The sequence below is a fragment of the Amblyraja radiata genome, chromosome 17 (assembly GCF_010909765.2).
Source record: "Amblyraja radiata isolate CabotCenter1 chromosome 17, sAmbRad1.1.pri, whole genome shotgun sequence".
In the NCBI taxonomy this organism is placed as follows: Eukaryota; Metazoa; Chordata; class Chondrichthyes; order Rajiformes; family Rajidae; genus Amblyraja; species Amblyraja radiata.
In genome coordinates this window covers 22,885,537-22,908,168 of record NC_045972.1, presented here as the reverse complement: position 1 = coordinate 22,908,168, position 22,632 = coordinate 22,885,537, and the positions used below count along the sequence as shown (strand labels likewise).

Below are 22,632 nucleotides of genomic sequence, written 5' to 3'. Positions count from 1 at the left end.
TCGTGAATTTGAATCTGAACTTGTAAAAATCGAGACTTCATTTCACACCAGTTTAAGAAGTCCCAAGTCTGCACATTCCAGCACTAAGAAGGATAAGGACACCAGGCACTTGGGAACACCACAACTTGCATATTGCCCTCTGGGTTACACGCCATCCTGACATGAAAATAAATTGTCCAAACTACAAACTTCTGGAGGAACTCTAGAAGAAGCTGCCGGAGGAGGTAGTTGAGGCAGGTACTATTGCAACGTTTGAGAAACATTTAGACAGGTGCATGGATGTTTAGTTTAGTTTATTTTATTGTGAAAAGCTCTTGTGTGCTAACCAGTCAGTGGAAAGACTTTGCATGATTACAATCGTGCCATCCACAGCGAACTGATCCATGTTAAAGGGAATAACATTTAGTGCAAGATAAAGCCCAGTAAGGTATAATTAAAGATAGTCCAAGGGTCTCCAATGAGGTAGATAGTAGCTCTCGATCACTCTCTAGTTGTTGGTAGGATGGTTCAGTTGCTTGATAACAGCTGGAATGCTAAGATGGGATAGGTTTAGAGGGATATATGCCAAAAGCAACCAAGTGTTACTCGTGTAGATGGGACATGTTGGTCAGCATAGGCAAGTTGGGCCGAAGGGCCTGTTTCCATGATGAATGACTTTATGACTATTATTAATTATAAGGTACAAATTAGTACTCCTATCCCTGATATTGAAACAAATATTAATATATTAATATACCAACTTAATATTACTATCACTGTAGACATTGAAACAAATATTAGTACTCAAACAAATTATTGCTAATGATATTGAAACAAATATTAATACTTATAATGAACAAATTAGTACTAATACCACTGATATTGAAGCAAATATCAGTGGTATTATTATTAACAATATGCAAACATACTTCTGAAGCTGCACTTCTTCAAAGACCTTAATATAATTGGATTTCAAAAGACGAGACAATCTCATTTAGACATGAGACACTTGGTGAATGACAGGTTCACTGTGTTGAGGATTATCTCCAGTCAGGCAACCTAGAAGAAGAGGAGGGAGAAAAATGGTCAGTACAAGGGGTTGGCCAAGTAGGACCAAGTTGAGGAACACTTTATCTCCTTCAGTAGGACTTTGGAATCCTCGACTGAGCGGCTCAGTGGAGCAGCGGTGGGGTTGGTTTCTTACAGTGCCAGAGACCCGGGTTCGATCCTGACCACGGGTGCTGCCTGTACGGAGTTTGTACATTCTCCCTATGATCGCTTGGGTTTTCTCTGGGAGTTCTGGTTTCTTCCCACACTCAAAGGTAGGTTTTTGTAGTTTAATTGGTTTCGGTAAAATGGTAAAATTGTCCCCAGTGTGTAGGATAGTGTTAATGTTACGAGGATCGCTGGACAGATCGCACTCGGTGGGCTGAAGGGCCTGTGTCTAAAGTCAAAAGACTTTGGAGAGCTGTGACTCATTGATTCTATTCAAGGCTGTGATGGATTGATTATTTGGGTGCTGGAGAACAAATGAGGAAGTGCAATTGAGTCCAAAAGCCATATCAGTCATTGTCTCATTCAATGGTAAGGTAGGGTAAAGGGAGTGAATGGCTAGTCCTGCTCCTGTCTGATGCTGATGTAGGATTTGGTTTTTGGTCAGAACTGGAATGCTCTTGAACATTTAGAAGATAAAATAATGGGAGTATTTGTGAATCTCTGTAAGAGAATTAATTAGAAAGGACAATGCTTGACATGAACTGTGAGACATCGGTTCATGAGTATCACAGAGAATGAAAGGTTGACATCAAATTCAAGTTCAAATGAGTTTATTGTCATGTGTCCCTGATAGGACAATGAAATTCTTGCTTTGCTTCAGCACAACAGAACATAGTAGGCATTGACTACAAAACAGATCAGTGTGTCCATATACCATTATATAAATATATACACACATGAATAAATAAACTGATAACATGCAAATAACAGATAATGGACTATTAATGTTCAGAATTTTGTCCGAGCCAAGTTTATGGCTGTGGGGAAGTAGCTATTCCTGAACCTGGTCATTGCAGTCTTCAGGCTCCTGTACCTTCTACCTGAAGGTAGCAGGGAGATGAGTGTGTGGCCAGGATGGTGTGGGTACTTGATGATACTGCCAGCCTTTTTGAGGCCCCAACTGCGATAGATCCCCTCGATGGAAGGGAGGTCAGAGCCGATGATGAACTGGGCAGTGTTTACTACTTTTTGTAGTAATTTCCTTTCCAGGGCGCTCAAGTTGCCGAACCAAGCCATGATGCAACCGGTCAGCATGCTCTCTACTGTGCACCTGTAGAAGTTAGAGAGAGCCCTCCTTGACAAACCGACTCTCCCTATTCTTCTCAGGAAGTAGAGGCGCTGATGTGCTTACTTAATAATCGCATCCGTGTTCTCAGACCAGGAAAGATCTTCAGAGATGTGCATGCCCAGGAATTTGAAGCTCTTGACCCTTTCAACCATCAACCCGTTGATATAAACGGGACTGTGGGTCCTCATCCTACTCCTTCCAAAGTCCACAATCAGTTCCTTGGTTTTGCTGGTGTTGAGGGCCAGGTTATTGTGCTGGCACCATATGGACAGTTGCTCGATCTCTCTTCTATACTCTGACTCATCACCATCAGTGATACGTCCCACAACAGTGGTGTCATCAGCGAACTCGATGATTGCGTTCGCACTATGACCGGCTACACAGTCATGAGTATCGAGTGAATACAGAGGGGGCTGAGCCTTGAGGTGCTCCCGTGCTGATTGTTATCGAGTCTGACACATTTCCACTAATACAAACATCGCTTTTATATTGTAGCCTTTAACATCTTATGTAAAAGAACAGCATTAAAAAAGCATGACAAATACTTCCCAGCACACTGACTCATGCAGAAGTCACACAGGTAAATGATCATCAGTCAACTCTTTAAACACTTCTCTCCCTCTCTCTCTCTCTCTCTCTCTCTCTCTCTCTCTCTCTCTCTCTCTCTCTCTCTCTCATTCGCTCACTCTCTCACGCTCTCATTCTCTCCCTCTCCCTCTCTCTCCCTCTCTCTCTCTCTCCCTCTCTCTCCCTCTCCCTCTCTCTCGTTCTCCCTCTCTCTCCCTTGCTCTCTCTTTCTTATTCTCCCTCTCTCACTGTCTCTTGCCCTCTCTCTCACATGCTGACCTTCCTTATCTCTGAGTTGTGGCAGTTACCAGCACCCTTGGCTCCAAGCCAACATTTTGTGGATTCTGCTCGTCACTGAATAACAAAATATAGTGTGGATTCTCCAGTGTAGTACAGAACTGTCAGGTGATACTTTGAACCATTATCTGCTCTCACCGGTTGATGCAAAAGACCCCTGTCACGATTTGGAAGAAGTCAGGAAAAGGTCTATCTGGTATCGTTTAATCTCTAAAACATGATCTAATAATGTTAGACACAAGGTAGTGCAGATGCTGGTTTACAAAACAAAACACAAAACCGCAATGCTGTGTGCCTGCTGTGTTACTCCAGCAGTTTGTGCCTTTATCTGATAATATTACATGGCTGCTTTTAGGAGTGTGCTGAGTAATTGGTTGCAGCTTTCCCAAACAGTGGCTCACTTAAAATAAAAAATTCAAGAACTGTAACACAATTTACAGCAACACAATTTATAGCGCCACTATGAATGTATTTTATTAATGTGTACAAAGGCATGAGAGGAGTAGATCCGGTTGACACATTTTTTTGCCCAGATTAGGGGAATCGAGAACTAGGGGACATAGGTTTAAGGTGAGGGGGGGGGGGGGAAAGATTTATAGGAACCTGAGGGGTAACTTTTTCACACAAAGGGTTTGTGGGTGTATTGAATGGGCTGCTGGAGGAGGTAGTTGGAGCAGGTACTATCGCAACGTTTAAGACGTGTGCGGACGTGGCGCAGACGGACAAGAGGCCAAAGCAAAGAAGTCGAAGCCAAAGAACGGAATGGAAACGAGGCCGAAACGACAATAAACCAAAAGAGTCCGAAGACGAAACTCCTACTAACCGAAAGGATGGGATGACTAACTGCAAACTAACCGACAGGGCAGGACGCCTAAACCCCAAGGAACCGAAAAGCTGCGTCGCCAAAAAGCAAATTTACCGAATGGCCGCTCTGTCGAAACGCCACATAACCGATAGGCGGCATCGCCAACAGGCCAAAGGTCCGACTGCCGCTCAACAGAAAAGTCCAATAACGAACTTGACGTTGCCAGGGGGCGGGACTTGTCAGTGATTGGTCCAGACCCCCGCTTCCATCACATCACTGTTCATTAAATCACTTAATATCATTTTTCAGTTCTAAAAGCTTGTCATTCTGTATCTTCCTGGCAATTTTTCTTTCTTCAAATAAGCTTAGGTTTTCTTTTAAAAGCAAACATGTTTCCTTGCAGAATAAAATACAAGCTAACAACTATTGTTTCACTACAACTGATGACTCACTAATGATATCTTTGGAGTGCACAGATGTTCTGAAAATGACATTCTCATTAATGGAGAAAAAGAGGCTTTCTTCCAATTTTCATTTTATCTGTGCCTCACTGCACTTGTGCATGTAACAGAGGGCTTGACGTGACCAGAGTTGACTTAACGGTAATGAATCTTAATTACTCTTTAATTACTCGCCACATAGGTGGCACGGTGGCACAGTGGTAGAGTTGCATCATTACATACAGCACCAGAGACCCAGGTTCAATCCTGACTATGGGAGCTGTCTGTGTGGATGTTGTACATTTTTCCTGTAACATGCATGCTCTGGTTTCAATAGACAATAGACAATAAGTGCAGGAGTAGGCCATTCGGTCCTTCGAGCCAGCACCGCCATTCAATGTGGTCATGGCTGATCACCCCAATCAGTATCCCGTTCCTGCCGTCTCCCCATATCCCCTGACTCCGCTATCTTTAAGAGCCCTATCTAGCTCTCTCTTGAAAGCATTCTTTGCAATCATTGATGCACACAATGATGGTGATTTAGAGCGGCACAGTGGTGCAGCAGTAGAGTTGCTGTCTCATATCGCCAGAGACCCGGGTTTGATCCGGACTGTGGGTGCTGCCTGTGCGGAGTTTTTACGTTCTCCCTGTGACCCACATAGGTTTCTCCGGCTGCTTCAGTTTCCTCCAACACTCCTGGCTTCTGTAAATTCCCCCCAGTGTGTAGGACATAGAACTAGTGTAAAGTTGATCGATGGTCAGCGGGGACTCGGTGTGCCGAAGGGCCTGTTTCCAAGCTGTATCGCTAAACTAAACTGATAATGACTGTGGCTACAATAATAGGCAGATGGGAGCTGATAATAATACAACAGAACCAATGACATTCATATACATTCAGACCACAGGGAGAGAGGTCCTTGGTTTAAGATTATTGTTGATGAAAGCATCATAGATGCTCCCCTCGTTACTAGCGCAATTTACAGAGGACAATTCTGTAAAAACAACCTGCAAAAACAAGCCTATAAAAAAAGTGATCAGTGTGAACTCGTTAGGCCGATAGCCCTGTTTCCACGTATATCTAAACTAAATATATATATTTTTCGTTGCTAGTTTTTATTTAATAGGTTTTGCCTCTTATTCCCTCCTTCAAACAACCCCAATCCATAACAGACACTAGAAAATGCCTTGAAAAAAACTGCTGCAAAGCCCATAAAAGATGTATTATCAGGGAGAAATCGCCAGCGCATAAGATATTAATGGGGGAAGGAGGATGGGCAGGGATGGAATAGTCAATAAATCTGTGTACAGAAACCGATCTCAAAGGAGGTAAATGAGGTGGAGAGGTGAAGGGAAGGAATTTCAGATGGTCAAATTCAAATCCAATACCTTATTTTTTTGTTTATTTTATTTGCAAGGTGATCTCAGGTTGTGGGCCTTTTAAACTGCCGTTTTAAACGTTCTTGTTTAGCATCCAGATGAGCTCAGTGCATGAACATCAGTGATTCCATGGCAACTGTTTCCATGGCACCCAGGCTTCTCCGACTCTCATCGAGGAGGCCATTGTTTGCCTTTCTTGCACTAACCCATTGCCTGCGTCTGTCTGTGAATCAGCGCTGACTTCTCGTCACCTCATGATGTGCGTGACGTTTTTCTCTTTGAAGCATTGCACAGAATTTTTCAAACAAAATCAGGCAATTTAGCCTCGGAGGTGCAACGTGTCTGACATGATCCTCTCTCTCCGTCGCAAATTAAAATTGGCATCTTAATGATTATTTTTTCATTACCCATTGATTGATTAAAATGCAGACTGTCCTTGACTCTGTCCCATTACTTCTGTAATCATTCTGTATGTCACACCCCTCAAACATCACAGCTCGTTCTAGTCCAGTTATCTCCCTCACCTCTCAATAGTGAGTTATAGCCCTGAAAACCTCTGTTCCTCAATATTGGCCCTCTTAGTTTAGTTTAGTTCAGAGATACAGCGTGAAAACAGACCCTTCGGCCCACCAAGTCCGTGCTGACCAGCGATCACCCGTACACGAGCACTATCCTACACACTAGGGACAATTTACATAAGCCCATTAACCGACAAACCTGCAAATCTTTGGAATGTGGGAGGAAACCAGAGCACCCGGAGAAAACCCAGGCGGTCACAGGGAGAACATAAAATATTCTGCACAGACAGCATCCATGGTTAGCATCAAACCCGTGTCTCTGGCGCTATAAGGCAGCAGGTCTACCACTGCACCACTCGTCTACACACCAGGGCAATTCCATCACCTGGCCTTTAGAAGTCCAGTCTCCAGATTTTGGAACTTTACACCCTCAGCTTGTGCAACTCACTCTCGTCTTTTAAATTGCTCTGACGTACTGGTCATCTTCTTTAGGTTGGATATGTTAGCAACATCACATAAATTCAAGTTGCTTTTGTGGTGTCCACACCACCTGTTTCTCCTGGGGCTGTGCCCAGGAGCGATGTAAAGATATATTGCTGAGAACTATATTCTGCACTCTGTATCTTCCCCTTTGCTCTATCTATTGTACTGGTATATCTGATCTGTTTGGTTAACATGCAAAACAAAGCTTTCCTCTGTACCTCGATGTACCTCGCTACATGTAACAATAATAAACCTAAACCTATCCTGTAGAAACAAGAACCTGCAGATGCTGGTATAAAATTATACAACGTGGTTAGCTGAGTGGTAGTTCACAACAGGTAGTGCAAATAGAGAAAGGAGACAGAGTGCAGATTATAGTGTTACAGCTGCAGAGAAAGTGCAGATAATAAAAGTGCAGGGGGCACAGCAAGGTAGATTGGAAGATCGGAAACACATTATTAGCCGATGAGAGATCCAGTAGTCTGCTAACAAGGGGGGAAGGAAGCTGTTCCTGAGTCTGGTGGTACACGCTTTGAGCATTTATGTTTTCTGCCCGATGGGAGAGGAGAGAAGAAGGAATACTCTGGGTGTGTGTGTAGTCCTTGATTGTGTTGGCTGCTTTCCCGGGGCAGCACGAAAACTAGATTGGCACAGTAGTGCAGCGATAGAGTTGCTGCCTCACAGTTTCATTGACCTGGGTTTAATCTTGACTACAGGTGCTGCCTGTACAGAGTTTGTACATTCTCCCTATAACCACATGAGTTTTCTGCGGGTGCCCTGGTTTCCTCCCACACTCCAAAGACATGCAGGTTTGTAGGTTAATTGGCTTCTGTAAATTGTCCCTCAGTGTGTAGGATAGGACATGTGTATGGGTGATCTTGGTCGGCGTGGACCCGGTCAGCTGTTTCCATGATGTATCTCTAAGCTAAACTAGATGGAGTCAATGGGCAGAGTGGCAGGTTTGTGTGATGGATTGGTCTCATCTTAGCAGAGAGGAAAAGAGAATACAGGATTCTTATTGTTATTATTTTTATTCAAATTTTCACCAACAAATGAATTGCTGAGCCCAAATCATCCGTATACATTTTGTCTGTACTTAGAAAATAGCTTCTCCTGATCTACCCTGTCAACTCCTTAAATACCTCATTTAGCTCACCACTTAATCATTCACATTCAAAGCACCAGAAGCCCTTTATTCACATCCTCTGATTCAAGACAACATAGTCATCAAGTCAGTAACAGCACTGACCTGCATCGTTCCAAGGGTGCAATGGAGTGATTGATCTATCAAAAGTAACTGGCTAATACACAAGTTCACAAGTTATAGGAATAGGCCATTCGACCCATCGAGTCTACTCCGCCATTCAATCATGGCTGATCTCTGTCTCCTAATCCCATTTTCCTGCCTTATCCTCATAACTCTTGACAACCATTCTAATCAAGAATTTGTCTGTCTCTGCCTTAAAAATATTCACTGACTTGGCCGCCATAGTCCTCTGTGTCAATGAGTTCCACAGATTATCTACGCTCTGACTAAAAATACAACGCTGCCTGTAGGTGTATAATAAAGCAAAGAACAAACGCTTACGAATGTCTGTGACCAATACTAATGCTATGGCATTGGTTACAGTCTATAACAGATTATTGCTAACCAATACCAATGTTAAGCTAATTTGTAAAATGGAACTCAATTGAAATATTTTTTTTAGTTTTTAGGGATATAGCTTGGCACCCTCCTACATGCAAGGGGCTATTTACATAAGCCAATTCATCTACAAACTTGCATATCTTTGGAGTGTGGGAAGAATCTGGAGCACCCAGAGAAAATCACACACTGTCACAGGGAGAACATCGTGCAGATTGTACTCGTAGTCAGGAGCGAACCTGGGTCTATGACCCTGTGAGGCAGCCTCTCTACCGCTGCGCCACAGTGCCACCTTAAATTTCCTAAAGAAAACGGTTTGTAAATAATCAATAAAAGACACAAAATGCTGGAGTTGGGCAGCATCTCTGGAGAACGTGGACAGGCAATGTTTCAGGTCGGGTCAGGTCAGTTCTCCAGACTGTTTGTAATAGGAGATAGCTGAAAGAGAAGAGGGGGGGTGGGGTATGGGACAGAGCCTAGCAAGTGATAGGTGGATACAAGTGAAGGTGGTTTGATTAGCAGAAGGTTGGACAAAGGTCAGAGATAAAAAGGTAGTGAGATAAGGAGAGAAGAAGTGATGTTTCCGATCGGAGCTTTCTTCAACATCGGCAGGTCCATGTGTCACATTCCCTGCACAGATGCTGCCTGACCTGCTGAGTCTTCCAGTGCTTTGTGTTTTGCTCAATAGTCCGTGGATCTGCTTGCCTTTAGCTTCCAAAACCCCATGGCAACCATCTTCTGAATCTTGTTGCTGTTCTTCCTGGCACTCACGTATCTGCCTGAAATATCATTTCTGGATCACGCCATTTTTTTTTTAGTGTTGAGAATGTTTGAATTCAAAATGGCCTCCACAACTCGATGGCACAGTGAGAAGATAGAAACTCCACACAGACAGCGTGGTCAGGATCGAACCCAGGTCTCTGGCACAGTGACCCAACTGGTAGAGCTGCTGCCTCATAGCCCCAGAGACCCACGTTCGATCCTGATTTCAGGTGCTGTCTGTGTGGCATTTCCATCTCCCTGTGACTGCGTGGGTTTCCGTCGGGTGCTCCGGTTTGCTCCCCCATCCCGTAGACATGCAGCTTAATTGGCCTCTGTAAAATGCCCCTCGTGTGTAGGGAGTGGATGGGAAAGTGGGATAACATAGAACTAGTGTGAACGGGTAATCGATGGTCGGCTTTGACCCGGTGGGCTGAAGGGCCTGTTTCCATGCTATATCTCTAAACTGAGTGGCAGATTTGATACAAAGTGCCTGGGAAAGACTGCAGTAAATGTGAAAATTACAGGGGAAGGTTACTTCTGTTAGTAGAAGGGTAATGATTTATTGGGTTTCTTCATTTCAGAGTATGCCATACACAGCAAGCCCCCAGACAGCTTGGAGCTAAATGCATTTACTCTTAAAATAAAACAGTCATAACAACCCAACCCCTTCATTACTTTTCCTGGTAATCATATATTTCACTTTACACTCAGAAGGCTGTAACCTTCCTTGGCGAATGTTTTGCCTGACAAAACTAAACACCAAATGCAGGAGTAACTCAGCGGGACAGGCAACAGTTCTGGATAGAAGGAATGGGTAACGGGTCTCGAACCAAAACATCGCCCATTCCTTCTATCCAGAGATGCTGCCTGTCCCGCTGAGTTACTCCTGCATTTTGTATCTATCTTCGGTGTAAACCAGAATCTGCAGTTCCTGCCGACAAAATTAAACACCACTTAAGCATGTACATTAATAGGAAAGGTTTAGTGGGAGACAGACACATGGTGCTGAAGTAATTCAGCGGGTCAGGCAGCATCTCTGTAGGAAAAGAGACCCAGGTCTCTTTTCACACAGAAAGTGGTGAATCTCTGGAATTCTCTGCCACAGAGTATAGTTGAGGCCAGTTCATTGGCTATATTTAAGAGGGAGTTAGATGTGGCCCTTGTGGCTAAAGGGATCAGGGGGTATGGAGAGAAGGCAGGTACAGGATACTGAGTTGGATGATCAGCCATGATCATATTGAATGGCGGTGCAGGCTCGAAGGGCCGAATGGCCTACTCCTGCACCTATTTTCTATGTTTCTATGTTAAAAGAATAGATAGCGTTTTGTTATCGGAAACCCTTCTTCAGAGATGCTGCCTGACCCGTTGAATTACTTCAGCAATTTGTGTCTATCTTCTGTAAAAACCTTCCAAGGTTTGGGGGGACGTGGAACTAGCTTAGAGGCAACTTTAATTTTTAGTTATAAATTTAGAGATGCAGATTGGAAACAGATCTTAAGCCCAGTGTCCGTGCCGACCAGCAATCCTTGTACAAACCGAGGTACCTGGAGAAAACCCACACAGTCACAGGGAGAAGGTACAAATTCCGTACTGATGGCACCTGTAGTCAGGATTGAACCCAGGTCTCTTTTTCTCATGGGAGTGATAGCAAATGCTCTAATCATCAAATTCCCACTGCCAAAACTCTTAGATGCGCAATAAGTAAACATGCTGGTGGCAAAGTGGCGCAGCGGGTAAGTTACTGCCTTACAGCGCCAGAGGCCCAGGTTCGATCCTGACTACAGGTGCTGGCCGTACGGAATTTGTACATTCTTCCTGTGACTGTGTGGGTTTTCTCCAGGTGCTCCGGTTTCCTCCCACACTCCAAAGACATACATGTTTGTAGGTTAATTAACTTTGGTAAAGATTGTAAATTATTCCCAGTGTGTAGGATAGTGCTAGTGTACAGGGAATCGCTGGTCGGAACTAACTCGGTGGGCCTGTTTCCACGCTGTTTCTCTAAACTAAACTAAACTAAAATGCTAAATTGGCATTGCATATGGTGCCAACAACAGATTAATCTGCTGAATGCAGGCCAGTAATTCTTTTCTCTTTGCCTGAAGTAAATCACACAACAGTCGGATTTCAGTTGCCTGTGTGCCCTGCATAGGAATGTGGATTTATGAGGCTTGCAGTTGTTGATAGGATTAGTAAAATGGAAAGGCAGTGCCTGTGAATGAGAGATTCACTTAACACGCAGCCAAGCTAATTTTCACATTGTTTTCCAAGAAGCAATTAAATTGCAGCAGCAGTGTAATAATTTATTTGGTTCAAATAATAATACTCTTAAGTGCTCTGTCTAATGTCAGCTTCAAGTCAATTTGGCTCAAAAAATGAAAGGCTCCGATTCAGGTGCTTTAAACACTTAGTGATGGTGGGTCACATTGTTTTACGGATCTGCTCTTGGGTTATTTGCCAGCTAAAAATGCTGGGGTCACTCGCTACAGCTGCACTGCCGTAGAACTATTTTCTGATAGCTTTAATGTTATCTGCTGCATGGTGGCACAGAGTTGCTGCCTTATAGCGCCAGAGACCCGGGTTCGATCATGACTATGGGTGCTATCTGTATGGGATTTGTACATTTTCCCCGTGATCGCATGGAATTTCTCCGAGATCTTCGTTTTTTCTCCCACACTCCAAAGACATACAGGTTTGTCGGTTAATTGGCTTTGTGCAAATGTAAAATTGTCCCCAGTGTGTGTAGGATAGTGTTAATGTGTCAGAACTCAGTGGGCCAACGGGTCTGATTCCGTGCTGTATAACTAAACTAAACAAGGGACAATTGACAGAAGCCAATTAACCTACAAACCCACGTCTTCCGAATATGGGAGGAAACCGGCGCAACCAGAGCAAACACGTGGTCATAGGGTGAGCGTACAAACTCCTTGTGACATTAATAAACCTAAACCATAAATGTACCTATTCATGCACACCTCTAACTCCTCATTTACTGGTGCTCTTCCCTTATTCCCCATTTACTGGTTCTCTCCCCCAATTGACCATTTACTAGTGCTCTCCCCTAATTCTGCAATTACTGGTGCTCACTTGTAATTGCTCATTTAAGGTTCTCTCCCCTAATTCTCCAATTACTGACGCTCTTCCCTTATTCCCCATTTACTGGTGTTCTTCCCCAATTCCTCATTTCACAAGATGAACAAAAAATGTCACAGATTAGAAGGATGTTTTAGAAGGAACTGCAGATGCTGGAAAATCAAAGGTAGACAAAATTGCTGGAGAAACTCAGCGGGTGAGGCAGCATCTATGGAGCGAAGGAAATAGGCAACGTTTCGGGTCGAGACCCTTCTTCTGTCTGAAGAAGGGTCTCGACCCGAAATGTCGCCTATTTCCTTCGCTCCATAGATGCTGCCTCACCCTCTGAGTTTCTCCAGCATTTTAGTCTACCACAGATTAGAAGGAGATAGGTTGCGATGATAAGTAACAGCCGCTTCAGCGAGATATCCATCAGGACATGTTGCCGTTTCACCTCAGTCCTCTCACACAGATCCTTCCGCTGCTAGACATTGAGGGGCAGGGTTCAGTGGGGATATCCCTCAAACACGGGAAGGGATATAACCTCAGGGGGTGACATGAATGGCAAGAATGTTTTGTTTAGAGATTGGTGCGAACACTGGTGAGTATGACACTATTGAATGTTCAAACACTGAGAACCTACAAAGAGTTATTGTAGAGAATTTGTTTTATATATATGTTTTTTATTCTAAATAGTTTTTTGGGGGGGAAAAAGCCAAATTTCAGGAACTATAAAAAACTTTACTCGTGTGATTGAAGTTGATTCTTATGCGAAAGTTTTTGTTTCTTGGCAAATTGGGGAAGTGTTGCTTGTTAAACATGATAGTTACTTGCGTTCTTTTAAATGGTGTTATTGTATCTGCTTTACCACTTCTTCTGGAACTTGTGTCTCCATGAAGTCCACTCCTTTATGAATCCAGTTGGAAATAATTTTTCATTCAATGTCATCACCGTGCTGCCTTGTTCATGACTTCCCAGCTAGAGGAAGCAGCAACAATGCTCTATGCTCTAATAATGTTTCTCATGGTCAAATAAAGTTTCTCATGGTCAAGTCTCACCATGTACTTCAGGGAAAGATGAATAGACTGGAGGGGAAACAAACTCATTGATAGACGCAACTCATTGATAGATAACTCATATTTCGCTTGGTCAGCTTACAACCCAGTGACATGAACGTAGATTTCTCTGATTTTCAAGCAACTCCTTCCTCCTCTCCCCTCTCTCCCCATCTATTCTTTCTCTTCAGAGATGCTGCCTGATCTGCTGAGTTTATCCAGCATTTATTGCCCATCTTCAGTATAAACTAGCATCTGCAGTTCTTTCCTACACTTTATTTCCACAATGACATTATAAAACAGAGTTTGGGTGTTTTCACATAATCATAGATGATTATAAAAGCAGGAAATACAATAAAAATACATTGGTATAAAACATTTGTTACCATTTCTGAAATAACTATATAGCAATAGCTATTTCATATATGTGATTTTCTTTTATATAGTCACAAGGGGGAATATATAATCTGACATCGGGGACTTCATAGGACAAAACGATCAACGAGATGGAGTGGATGTGATGAGCCAACTGTTTTTCATTCGTGGGATGTGGGAATTGATGGTCAGGCCAAACCAGGGGAAATTAAGATTCAGCCTCATTGCTCTGGCCAAACTAGATGAGAGGGAGTAAATTTATTTGAAAGAGATTGGCAAACAAGCATAGTTTTATTAAAGTTCCCAGTTTCATGGCCATCATTACAGGCTCGAACTCTTAATTCCAGATTTACGTAATAAGTTAATTTTAAATGTGTGTCCAGATTCTAACACACATCTCAAAATCAATGATCCATTCATACAAGCCCTGTAGGCACGGTTATGCTTCCAATTTTCATTCTGTGCTGCCTCTATAGCTCTTTGACGCTGAAGTAACAATAATGACGTTGTATAGCCGACACTATCCATCAGAAGTTAGGATAAGTGGTCTGTGGAACTGTGCCAGTATTTGAAGGGCTCTCCACAAACTGTGCCAGTACAGTGTTCCTTAGACAAAGGAGCAACACATATTGTTGCTTGCTAGCTGTCATTAGAGCTGAGTTTTGGCAGAGGAAAATAAGGGAGATGACATTGAATGGAAAATTATTTCCAACTGGATTCATAAAGGAGTGGACTTCATGGAGACACAAGCACTGCAGATGTTGGAATTTTGAACAATAAACAAACTACTGGAGGATCTCAGCAGGTCTGGCAACATCTGTGGAGGGAAGCAGACAGACAACGTTTTGGGTTGCACTGCTGATAATTATGTTGTCCACACACAAATTTATGAGCACTTTGAGGAAACCTGCAATCAAAAATGATGAATGCAAGATTGGGGACACAAGGAACTGCAGATGCTGGTTTACAAAATATGTGCTGGAGTATCTTAGAGGTTCAGGCAGCATCTCTGGAGGGAATGGACAGGCGATGTTTCGGATTCGGACCCTTCTTCAGTGAGATTGGGAATTTGTTCCATAAGCAACATCCTCAACTTGCCTCAAAACTCTACCTGAACAATGAACTGCCTTCAAAACTGCAGTCACTGTTGTTGTGTAAGAAACTTAGCATATAACCTTTGCAAAGCGAGATCCCACTAATATTAATTCATTCATTGTCATATTGACTGAAGGATACATACACTGGGGTAAATTCCCTTGTTTTTCTTCAGTAGTAGCTTGGAATGACATATCCAGCTGTGAGACCAGGTGGATTCTTAAGTTTACTATTATTTTTCATTGACGGCTTATAGACAGTACAGAACTCCCTCATGAAAGCAGCGAAGTTAAGCGGATTCTATAAATGCAAGGTCTTATAAGCTGTTATGCAGTATTTTTATTCTGTGACTGATATGGAAACTAATATAAATTTGCTGGAGATTGGACTATGGTCGGGCTTGTTGCCTGTAGGCTTGAGGTGTCAGATAATGAATGGAGGGTCTGCAATTCCCAATGTTGGATTTAGGATCTCCCGCTGACGTTCAAATCCATCCATTGTTTGCAGGTGAAAGAGGCCATGCAGAGAATCCATGACAGAGGAAACATAGGAAAACTTATCCTGGACGTCGAGAAGACTCCAACACCACTGGTGAGTCATTCCTGGTCTGAACACTTTGCGTTAAACATGCCAACATTGTGATACGCAAGAGTCGGTGCAAACTCCACACAGACAGAACCAGACATCAGGATCGAACCTGAATCATGGGCAGCAACTCAATAAGCAGCATTACCCGCTGCTCATAATAAGGAGCATTGGGTATGGGCATCAAGTACATTCAAAGATAACTACACCCTCAGAATAACTAAATAGAAACAAGTGCCAAAGCAGATAAATTTAATTTTGAATTAATCTTGCATGAAGTTATTTTCTTTGCAAAGTGCCATCTCATATCACTCGCAAGGTTCATTTCACATAATTTCATCTGGAGCCTCTGGCATTTCAGTCTTTCATTTCCTCTCATTAATGTAAATTTGTGTTATTTTGTAATTATATCTATGTTTGAAATGAATCTAAAATAACCAGAACAAAGGTGATTTTTTATTGTTAATGTATATAATTATAGTCTATCCTCATGGTTGATTTAGGTGACAAATACTACTGATTTCACTGGGAAGACATGTATATCACGCCTATGTTTGTGTCTTTTATGTTCCCACTGAACGATGGGGCCACTGGTCTTTATCCCCTCAGAGAGAACCATTCGTTCGAGCAGGAGGTAACAAGTATTAATGGAAACGAGTAATAGAGAATTGGGGTGCAGTCTTGGGGAGGGATTTTTATAAAGAAGGAGTCTGGGATAGCTCAGTAGCACAGCTTGTCTGGGTTTTCCCCATATTTCAAAGAAGTGCTGGTTTGTAGGTTAATTGGCCTCTGTAAATTGTGTAGAATAGAACCAGTGTACAGGTGCTCACAGTAGAGCTGTTGCCTCACAGCGCCAGAGACCCAGGTTCCATCCCGACCTCAGTTGCTGTCTGTGTGGAGTTTGCATGTTCTCCATGGTTCCTCTGGGTGCTCCGGTCTCCACCCACATTCTAAAGATGTGCCGGTTTGCAGGCCAATTAAAATACAAACCAGCACGTCTTTGAGGTTTGGGAAGAAACAAGGAGCTCCCGGAGGAAATCTATGCAGTTACAGGCGGAACATGCAGACTTCACACAGACAGCACCCAAGGACAGGATCGAATTCGAGTCTCTGGCAACTCTACACTTTTCACTTTTCATGTACAGTCTTTTAGATTCATACAGCATGGAAACAGGTCCCATGGCCCAGTTTGTTCACACCGACCAACTTGTCCCATCCATATTAGTGCCACCTGCCTGCGCTCGGCCTATATCCCTCTAATCCTATCTCAACCATGCACCTATCTAAATGCTTCTTAAACATTGCAATAGGACCTGCCTCAACTACCTCCTCCGGGAGCTTGTTCCATACACCCATCGCCCTTTGTGTAAAAAAAAGTTACCCCTCAGGTTGATATTATATCTATTCCTTCTCACCTTAAACCTATGTCCTCCCGTCCTTGATTCCCATACCCTGGGCAAGAGACTGTGCGTTTACCCGATCTATTCCTCTCATGATTTTGTGCATCTCTATAAGATCACCCCTCATCCTCCTGCGCTCCAAGGAATAAAGTCCTAGCCTGCTCAACCTCTCTCTATAGCTCAGGCCCTCGAGTCCTGGCAACATCCTCTTTTCTTTGATTGGATAGCAGGCAAACAAAAGCTTTTCACTGTAGCTTGGCATACGTGACAAAAATAAACTAATCCAAACCAAACCCGGTACGCCACTGTGCCACCTCTCCCTGAAATTCAACAGTACCGTCCACACTGTCTACATTTGCTGCATTTCTTTACATCACCAGAGACTTGGGTACCAGGCCATCCTTTTTTCGGGCCAACATCCTCGCAGAGCAGGGGAAAGAAAGTATAGAGATAATGTGGTTTGCCTCAGCAACATTGGCGTGGTAACAAGAGTGTCTAGAGACTAAAGGGCCTGTCCCATTTGGGCGTCATTTGTGCGTCATTTATGCGACATCATTTACGCGTCACGACGCACGACGCGCACGTCGTGACGTGCACATGATGCGTGCATGGTGCACATTACCCGTGCATGGTGCGTGGTGTCATAGGCAGTGACGCGCGGTCGCGCACGGCGCCCCAGGATTTTGGGATGTACAAAATCTTCGCGAGCCATCTGCGTGACGTGCAAATGACGCCCAAGTGGGGCAGGCCCTTCAGTTCTTATAAAGCTGTCAGGGTCATGGTGCTATAAATAGTTGAATCAATTTCATTAAGTGTGGTTCTGATGGGGTCTCAGCACAGGGACTGGCATCAGCCAGCTAACTTGCCCAGTGCTGATAGCAATTTATGTTGCAGTAAATCTAGAAGACATTTTAATGATACAATCAGCTGGCTGAAACCTATTTACTCTTCCTACTTACGTTTATACTGCAACATCCCAAGGGAGCTTCGTGTGAGTGAAATCGGATAAAACCTGTCACAAAGACACATAGAGATTGTGGGGTTGGCGATCAAGTCAAATTCACAAGTTCACAAGTTATAGGAGTAGAATTAGGCCATTCGGCCCATCGAGCCCTACTGTGCCATTCAATCATGGCTGATCTCTGCCTCCTATTCCTATTTTCCTACCTTCTCCCCAGAGCCCTTGAAACCCATTTATAATCAAGAATTTGTCTATCACTACCTTAAAATTATCCACTGACAGCCTCCACCGTGGCAATGAGTTCCACAGATTAACTACCCTCTGACTAAAGAAGTTCCTCCTCACCTCCTTTCTAAAATAGCGCAATTTGATTGTGAGACGATGACGTCTGGTCCTAGATCTTGGTCAAAGATATAGGTTTATTAAGCAAACGTGAGGCAGTTGTGGCGCAGTGGTAGAAATGCTGCCTCACAGCACCAGTGACCCAGGAGTTCAATCCTGATCTCGGGTGCTGTCTGTGTGGAGTTTGTACGTCCTTGCTGTGACCACGTGGGTTTTTTCCGGGTGCTCTGGTTTCCTCCCACAGCACAAAAATGTGCATGTTTGTGGATTAATTGGTCTCTGTAAAATTGCCTCAGTGGGTAGGGAGTGGATGAGAAAGTGGGATAAGATAGAACTAGTGTGGATGGGTGATCGATGGTCGGCGTGGACTCGGCGGGCCATGGTGCTTCTTTTCAAGATGTATCTCTTAATTAAACTAAAGAAAAGGATTAAAGAGGGAATCATAGACCTCTGGAATCATAGACCTACTTTTATTCTCCTTTTGTTTACTGTAGCTTCAAATATATTCAGTGTCTGAGTCTTCAGAGCACAGAGTGTTGTCAATGCCTTCTGAGAAGAAATGAGTAGAACAGAACAGTACAATCAGAGGCATAGACAGGATAGACAGTCAGAAGCTTTTTCCCAGGGTGGAAATGTCAAAGACAGGGTGAGCAATGGTTGGCGCTGACTTGGTGAGCCTGTATCCACGCTCTGTCTCGAAAGTCTAAAGAATCACTCCCCACAACTCACCACCGTGTGTTACCTTGTACCTGGCACCAATGTCCTCCTTCTTACTTCCAGATGGCAAGTGACAGCACGGAGACCAGTGAAGCGGGCGAGGAAGAGGAGGATCACGAGGGCGACAATGGCAACAAGGAGCGCATGCCCTTCATCCAGTAGCCGCCCCAGTCGGAGACCGGAGGCAGTGGAACCAGAACGATCCCCGACATGTTTACTTTCTTTTCAGTTTTTGTCGCCGGAGGAAGGAATGACTTGAGGATGGTGTCCCTGATGCACTAGTGAACAATGCTATTGTACTGTGCTTGTTTGTGTTTGTCAGCCAAGCTACTAGCTGTTTAAGAGTCGTAGTGAGTGATCTGAACTACTAAAGTGCCATATCCTTGCCAGTGCAGTATTAATGACCACATCCCATGTTAAGATCCTTTGAACAAGAAGCCCATAGTATTATGTTTCTCCTTGTTTTAAAGTGGGAACTGTCCTTTGTTTGTGAATTTATTCCAGTCTTACTTGCGTCTCCATATCTCACTTGATTTACCTTTTTATTTCTTTTGATGCTGTTAGTTTTATTGTGCATGTTTTCTGTTAGCCTGTTGGTGCCTGTATTTAATCCAGTATACACTGACCAGAGATCGTTCAGTAAAGTCAGCATTAAGTGTTCCAGACATGCATCTTTGACCAGTACAAGTGATGGGAACTGCTTCTAAACTAGCTCTACTAAGGAAAACAAAACAGTGTCGACCTATTAATCAGCTCCAGAGCCGAAACATTGTGAATGGAGTTCACAGTTGGTTCATTTTGTTGCATTTGTTGCATTAGTGCGTTTGTTATATTGTGCCACTCAAACATTGTTTACATAAAAAAATACAAAAAAATAAAAAAGTGATTAGTAATTGAATGTTAGTCATGTGACTATTTAATTTTCCACAAAGGGGATTTGAATGGTTGGGCAGGGGACAGGGGAGGTGAAGTCCAAATATGGTTCTCGACCCAAAACACCACCTATTCCTGTTCTCCAGAGATGCTGCCTGAGCCGTTAAGTTACTCTAGCGTTTTGTGTCTATGACAGGTGATACCACTGTTATACTTGTTATTCCTCTGTCCTTATCTCAAGCTTGAGAGTTCTATAGAGGAAGAAACAGCAATTTTATAGTACTTCCCTTAACTTTATATACTACATCCACAATGTGATCTCCGCAGCACCAAGGGCACCAAATGCATTTCATAAAGGGTGATTTTAACCCTTCACCTATCCTTTCATTCTCCAATCTTTCCCCAATCGGAGCTCCCTTTTGCGATCTCCCAGTTGCCATACATTTTAACTCCCTTTTTCATTCCAATACTGATCTTTCTGTCCTGGGCCTCCTCCACTGTCAGCGTGAGGCCACATGCAAATTGGAGGAACAGCATCTCATATTTTGCTTGGGCAGCTTACAAGACAGCGATATGAATGTTGATTTCTCTAATTTCACGTAACCCCTACATTCCCTCTCTCTTTGTCCCCCCCCCCCCCCCCCACTGTGCAGTACCTTCCGTCTCATGGGAGAGAGGAGAAGAGAAGAATGGTCCCGTTGTGAGCGATCCTTGATTATGTTTGCTGCCTCCACAATGCCACGTGAAGTGTAGATGGAGTCGATGGAAGGGGAAAGACTAGTTTGTATGATGGACTAGACTACGTTCACAACTCTGAATTTATTTGAGCTCTTGTCAAAGCAGTTGCTTTACCATCCTGATCGCTGTACCTGCTTCCACCACCACCCCACAACAGCATAAACCAGACACATACTATATTCTGCGTGAACAAAAAAATGGCTTGGACATTTCTTTATCACTTTTCCTTCTGAATTTAAAGCTATGCTTTCTAGTATTGATATTTCCATCAGAAAATGCTTCTGGCTGTATATCCTTTCCATACCTCGCATAATTTTATATACAGCTTTGAACAGACCCTTCGGCCACCGAGACCACGCCGACCATCGATCGCCCATTCACAGTAGTTCTGTTATCCCTCTCTCGCATCCATCCTTACACACTAGAGTTCATTTTACAGAGACCAATTAACCTACGAACTCCAACGTCTTTGGAATGTATGAGGAAAGTGGAGCACCTGAAAAATCCCCACAGGGTTACAGGGTGAACGTGCAAACTCCACATAGACAGTACCTGAGGTCACGATTGAACACAGGTCTCTCGCACTGTAGCAATGCTACCGGATGGACCACTGCGCCGCCGCACAGCGTCACTGTGCTGCCTCTCGCAATCTCATTTTGCCATGTCCTCTATTACACATTAAATCATTCCCCCCCCCCCCCCCCCCACGCCCCTCTCCTGCCCCACCCCCAGCTCAAGACCTTAACTGGAGGGCCCATTACTCCTTTTCCATAACTTACAACGATATCATGTTTAAATTTAGAAAAAATTAGGAGTGACATTGTTGAACCCTTGGTTAAAATTGATAGGACTCGGGGAAGATTTATTCAATTTTTTCACATGATATAAATTGTTCCCTCTCCAACCGTTATAATAATTCTCTTACCTTTATATGGTGGAACGGACTTGATGACAAACAGGGATCTAAATTGTTGAAATTCTTTGCAACCCAGATTTTATTTTCTTGTTTTGCTTATTTTAGTTTAGGGGGTTTTGTTTTCTCTTTTTTCTCTTTTTTTTCTTTCTTTTTTCTTCTTGCTTTAAAAAAATAAAATTTTTAAAAAAAACAATAAAAAAATAAATTAAATAACTTACCAAATTATGATCACTGTTCCCTCATCAGCTCTTCCACTACCTGACCAATTATTTTTCCTAAGAGAGTCAGATACTGCCTAGTATCACTAAGGGCTGGAATGGACTGCTGGAGAATGGTAAAGAAGCCTTGTTTGGAATAAAAGGATTGTTTGAGACGGACGCTGGGGAAGAATACGGATGAGTGACCAATAATTTTTTTTTAAAACTCTTGGAAGCAAACAGGAATGCTAAAGTCTGACAACTAGCACTCATGTGGAAATAGGTGGAAACCTATGTCAAAGTTCTCAACACCAGCGTTGCCAAGAATGGTAACAAACTGAGTCACATGAAAGAATCGTTGGAAAAGCTTGGTCATTGGGCAAAAAGGATTTTAAAAAGTGGATTATTAGGTGGAGGTTTATATGAGCAAAATATGTTGGGAGCGATGGGTAAGGTCAGGGGATGTGGAGCTGAAGCATCTTTTTAAGTGTGTGCACTTTAGTCCACTTCTTGTGCACTTTATTTCGACCTCCAATTTCAGGTAGTCCTTGCTTTCTCCCTCCTACCCTTCCCCTCCCCAGCTCTCCCACAGCCTACTGTCTCCGCATTTTCCTTTCTTCTTCCCGCCCCCTCCCCCCACCCCCACATCAGTCTGAAGAAGGGTCTCGACCCGAAACGTCACCTATTCCTTTGCTCCATAGATGCTGCCTCACCCGCTGAGTTTCTCCAGCATTTTTGTCTACCTTTGATTTTTCCAGCATCTGCAGTTCCTTCTTAAACACTTCAGTCCACAGTGTGTGTGTTCAATGGTTCTTTATTGCCAGGTACAGTGACAGCACAGTGAAATTCTTTGACAGTCACAGTCACAATCACCGATGCACAGTTTTGGCGGCTTTTGAAATAGAAAAAGCAGAAAACACAAAAAGTCAAAATTCCAGACCACATGTTGGAAGTCCTGGAGCGCCCTGGATCCAGGGATTCGGCAGGCCGTGACCCGGCGTCCTTCTCCTCTGCCTACTTCCCCTGGGTCCTGGGGGCACCTTGTGCAGCCGACCTTGAAGGCACTGGAGGCAATACCCCAGTCCCTCTGCT

General features: G+C 43.5%; 1 protein-coding gene across 1 annotated transcript in view; it reads left to right on the top strand.

The window, feature by feature from the left end:
- The window catches only part of vat1l (vesicle amine transport 1 like), a 77,206-nt gene extending 57,508 nt beyond the window's left edge, over positions 1 to 19,698 (top strand). Inside the window, exons 8-9 of the mRNA XM_033035855.1 lie at positions 15,319 to 15,402; positions 18,880 to 19,698. Of these exons, the coding sequence (XP_032891746.1) occupies positions 15,319 to 15,402; positions 18,880 to 18,978 (183 nt within the window). The 3' untranslated portion in view covers positions 18,979 to 19,698. The remainder of the gene's footprint in view (positions 1 to 15,318; positions 15,403 to 18,879) is intronic.
- The last annotated feature ends 2,934 nt before the right edge of the window (positions 19,699 to 22,632 follow it).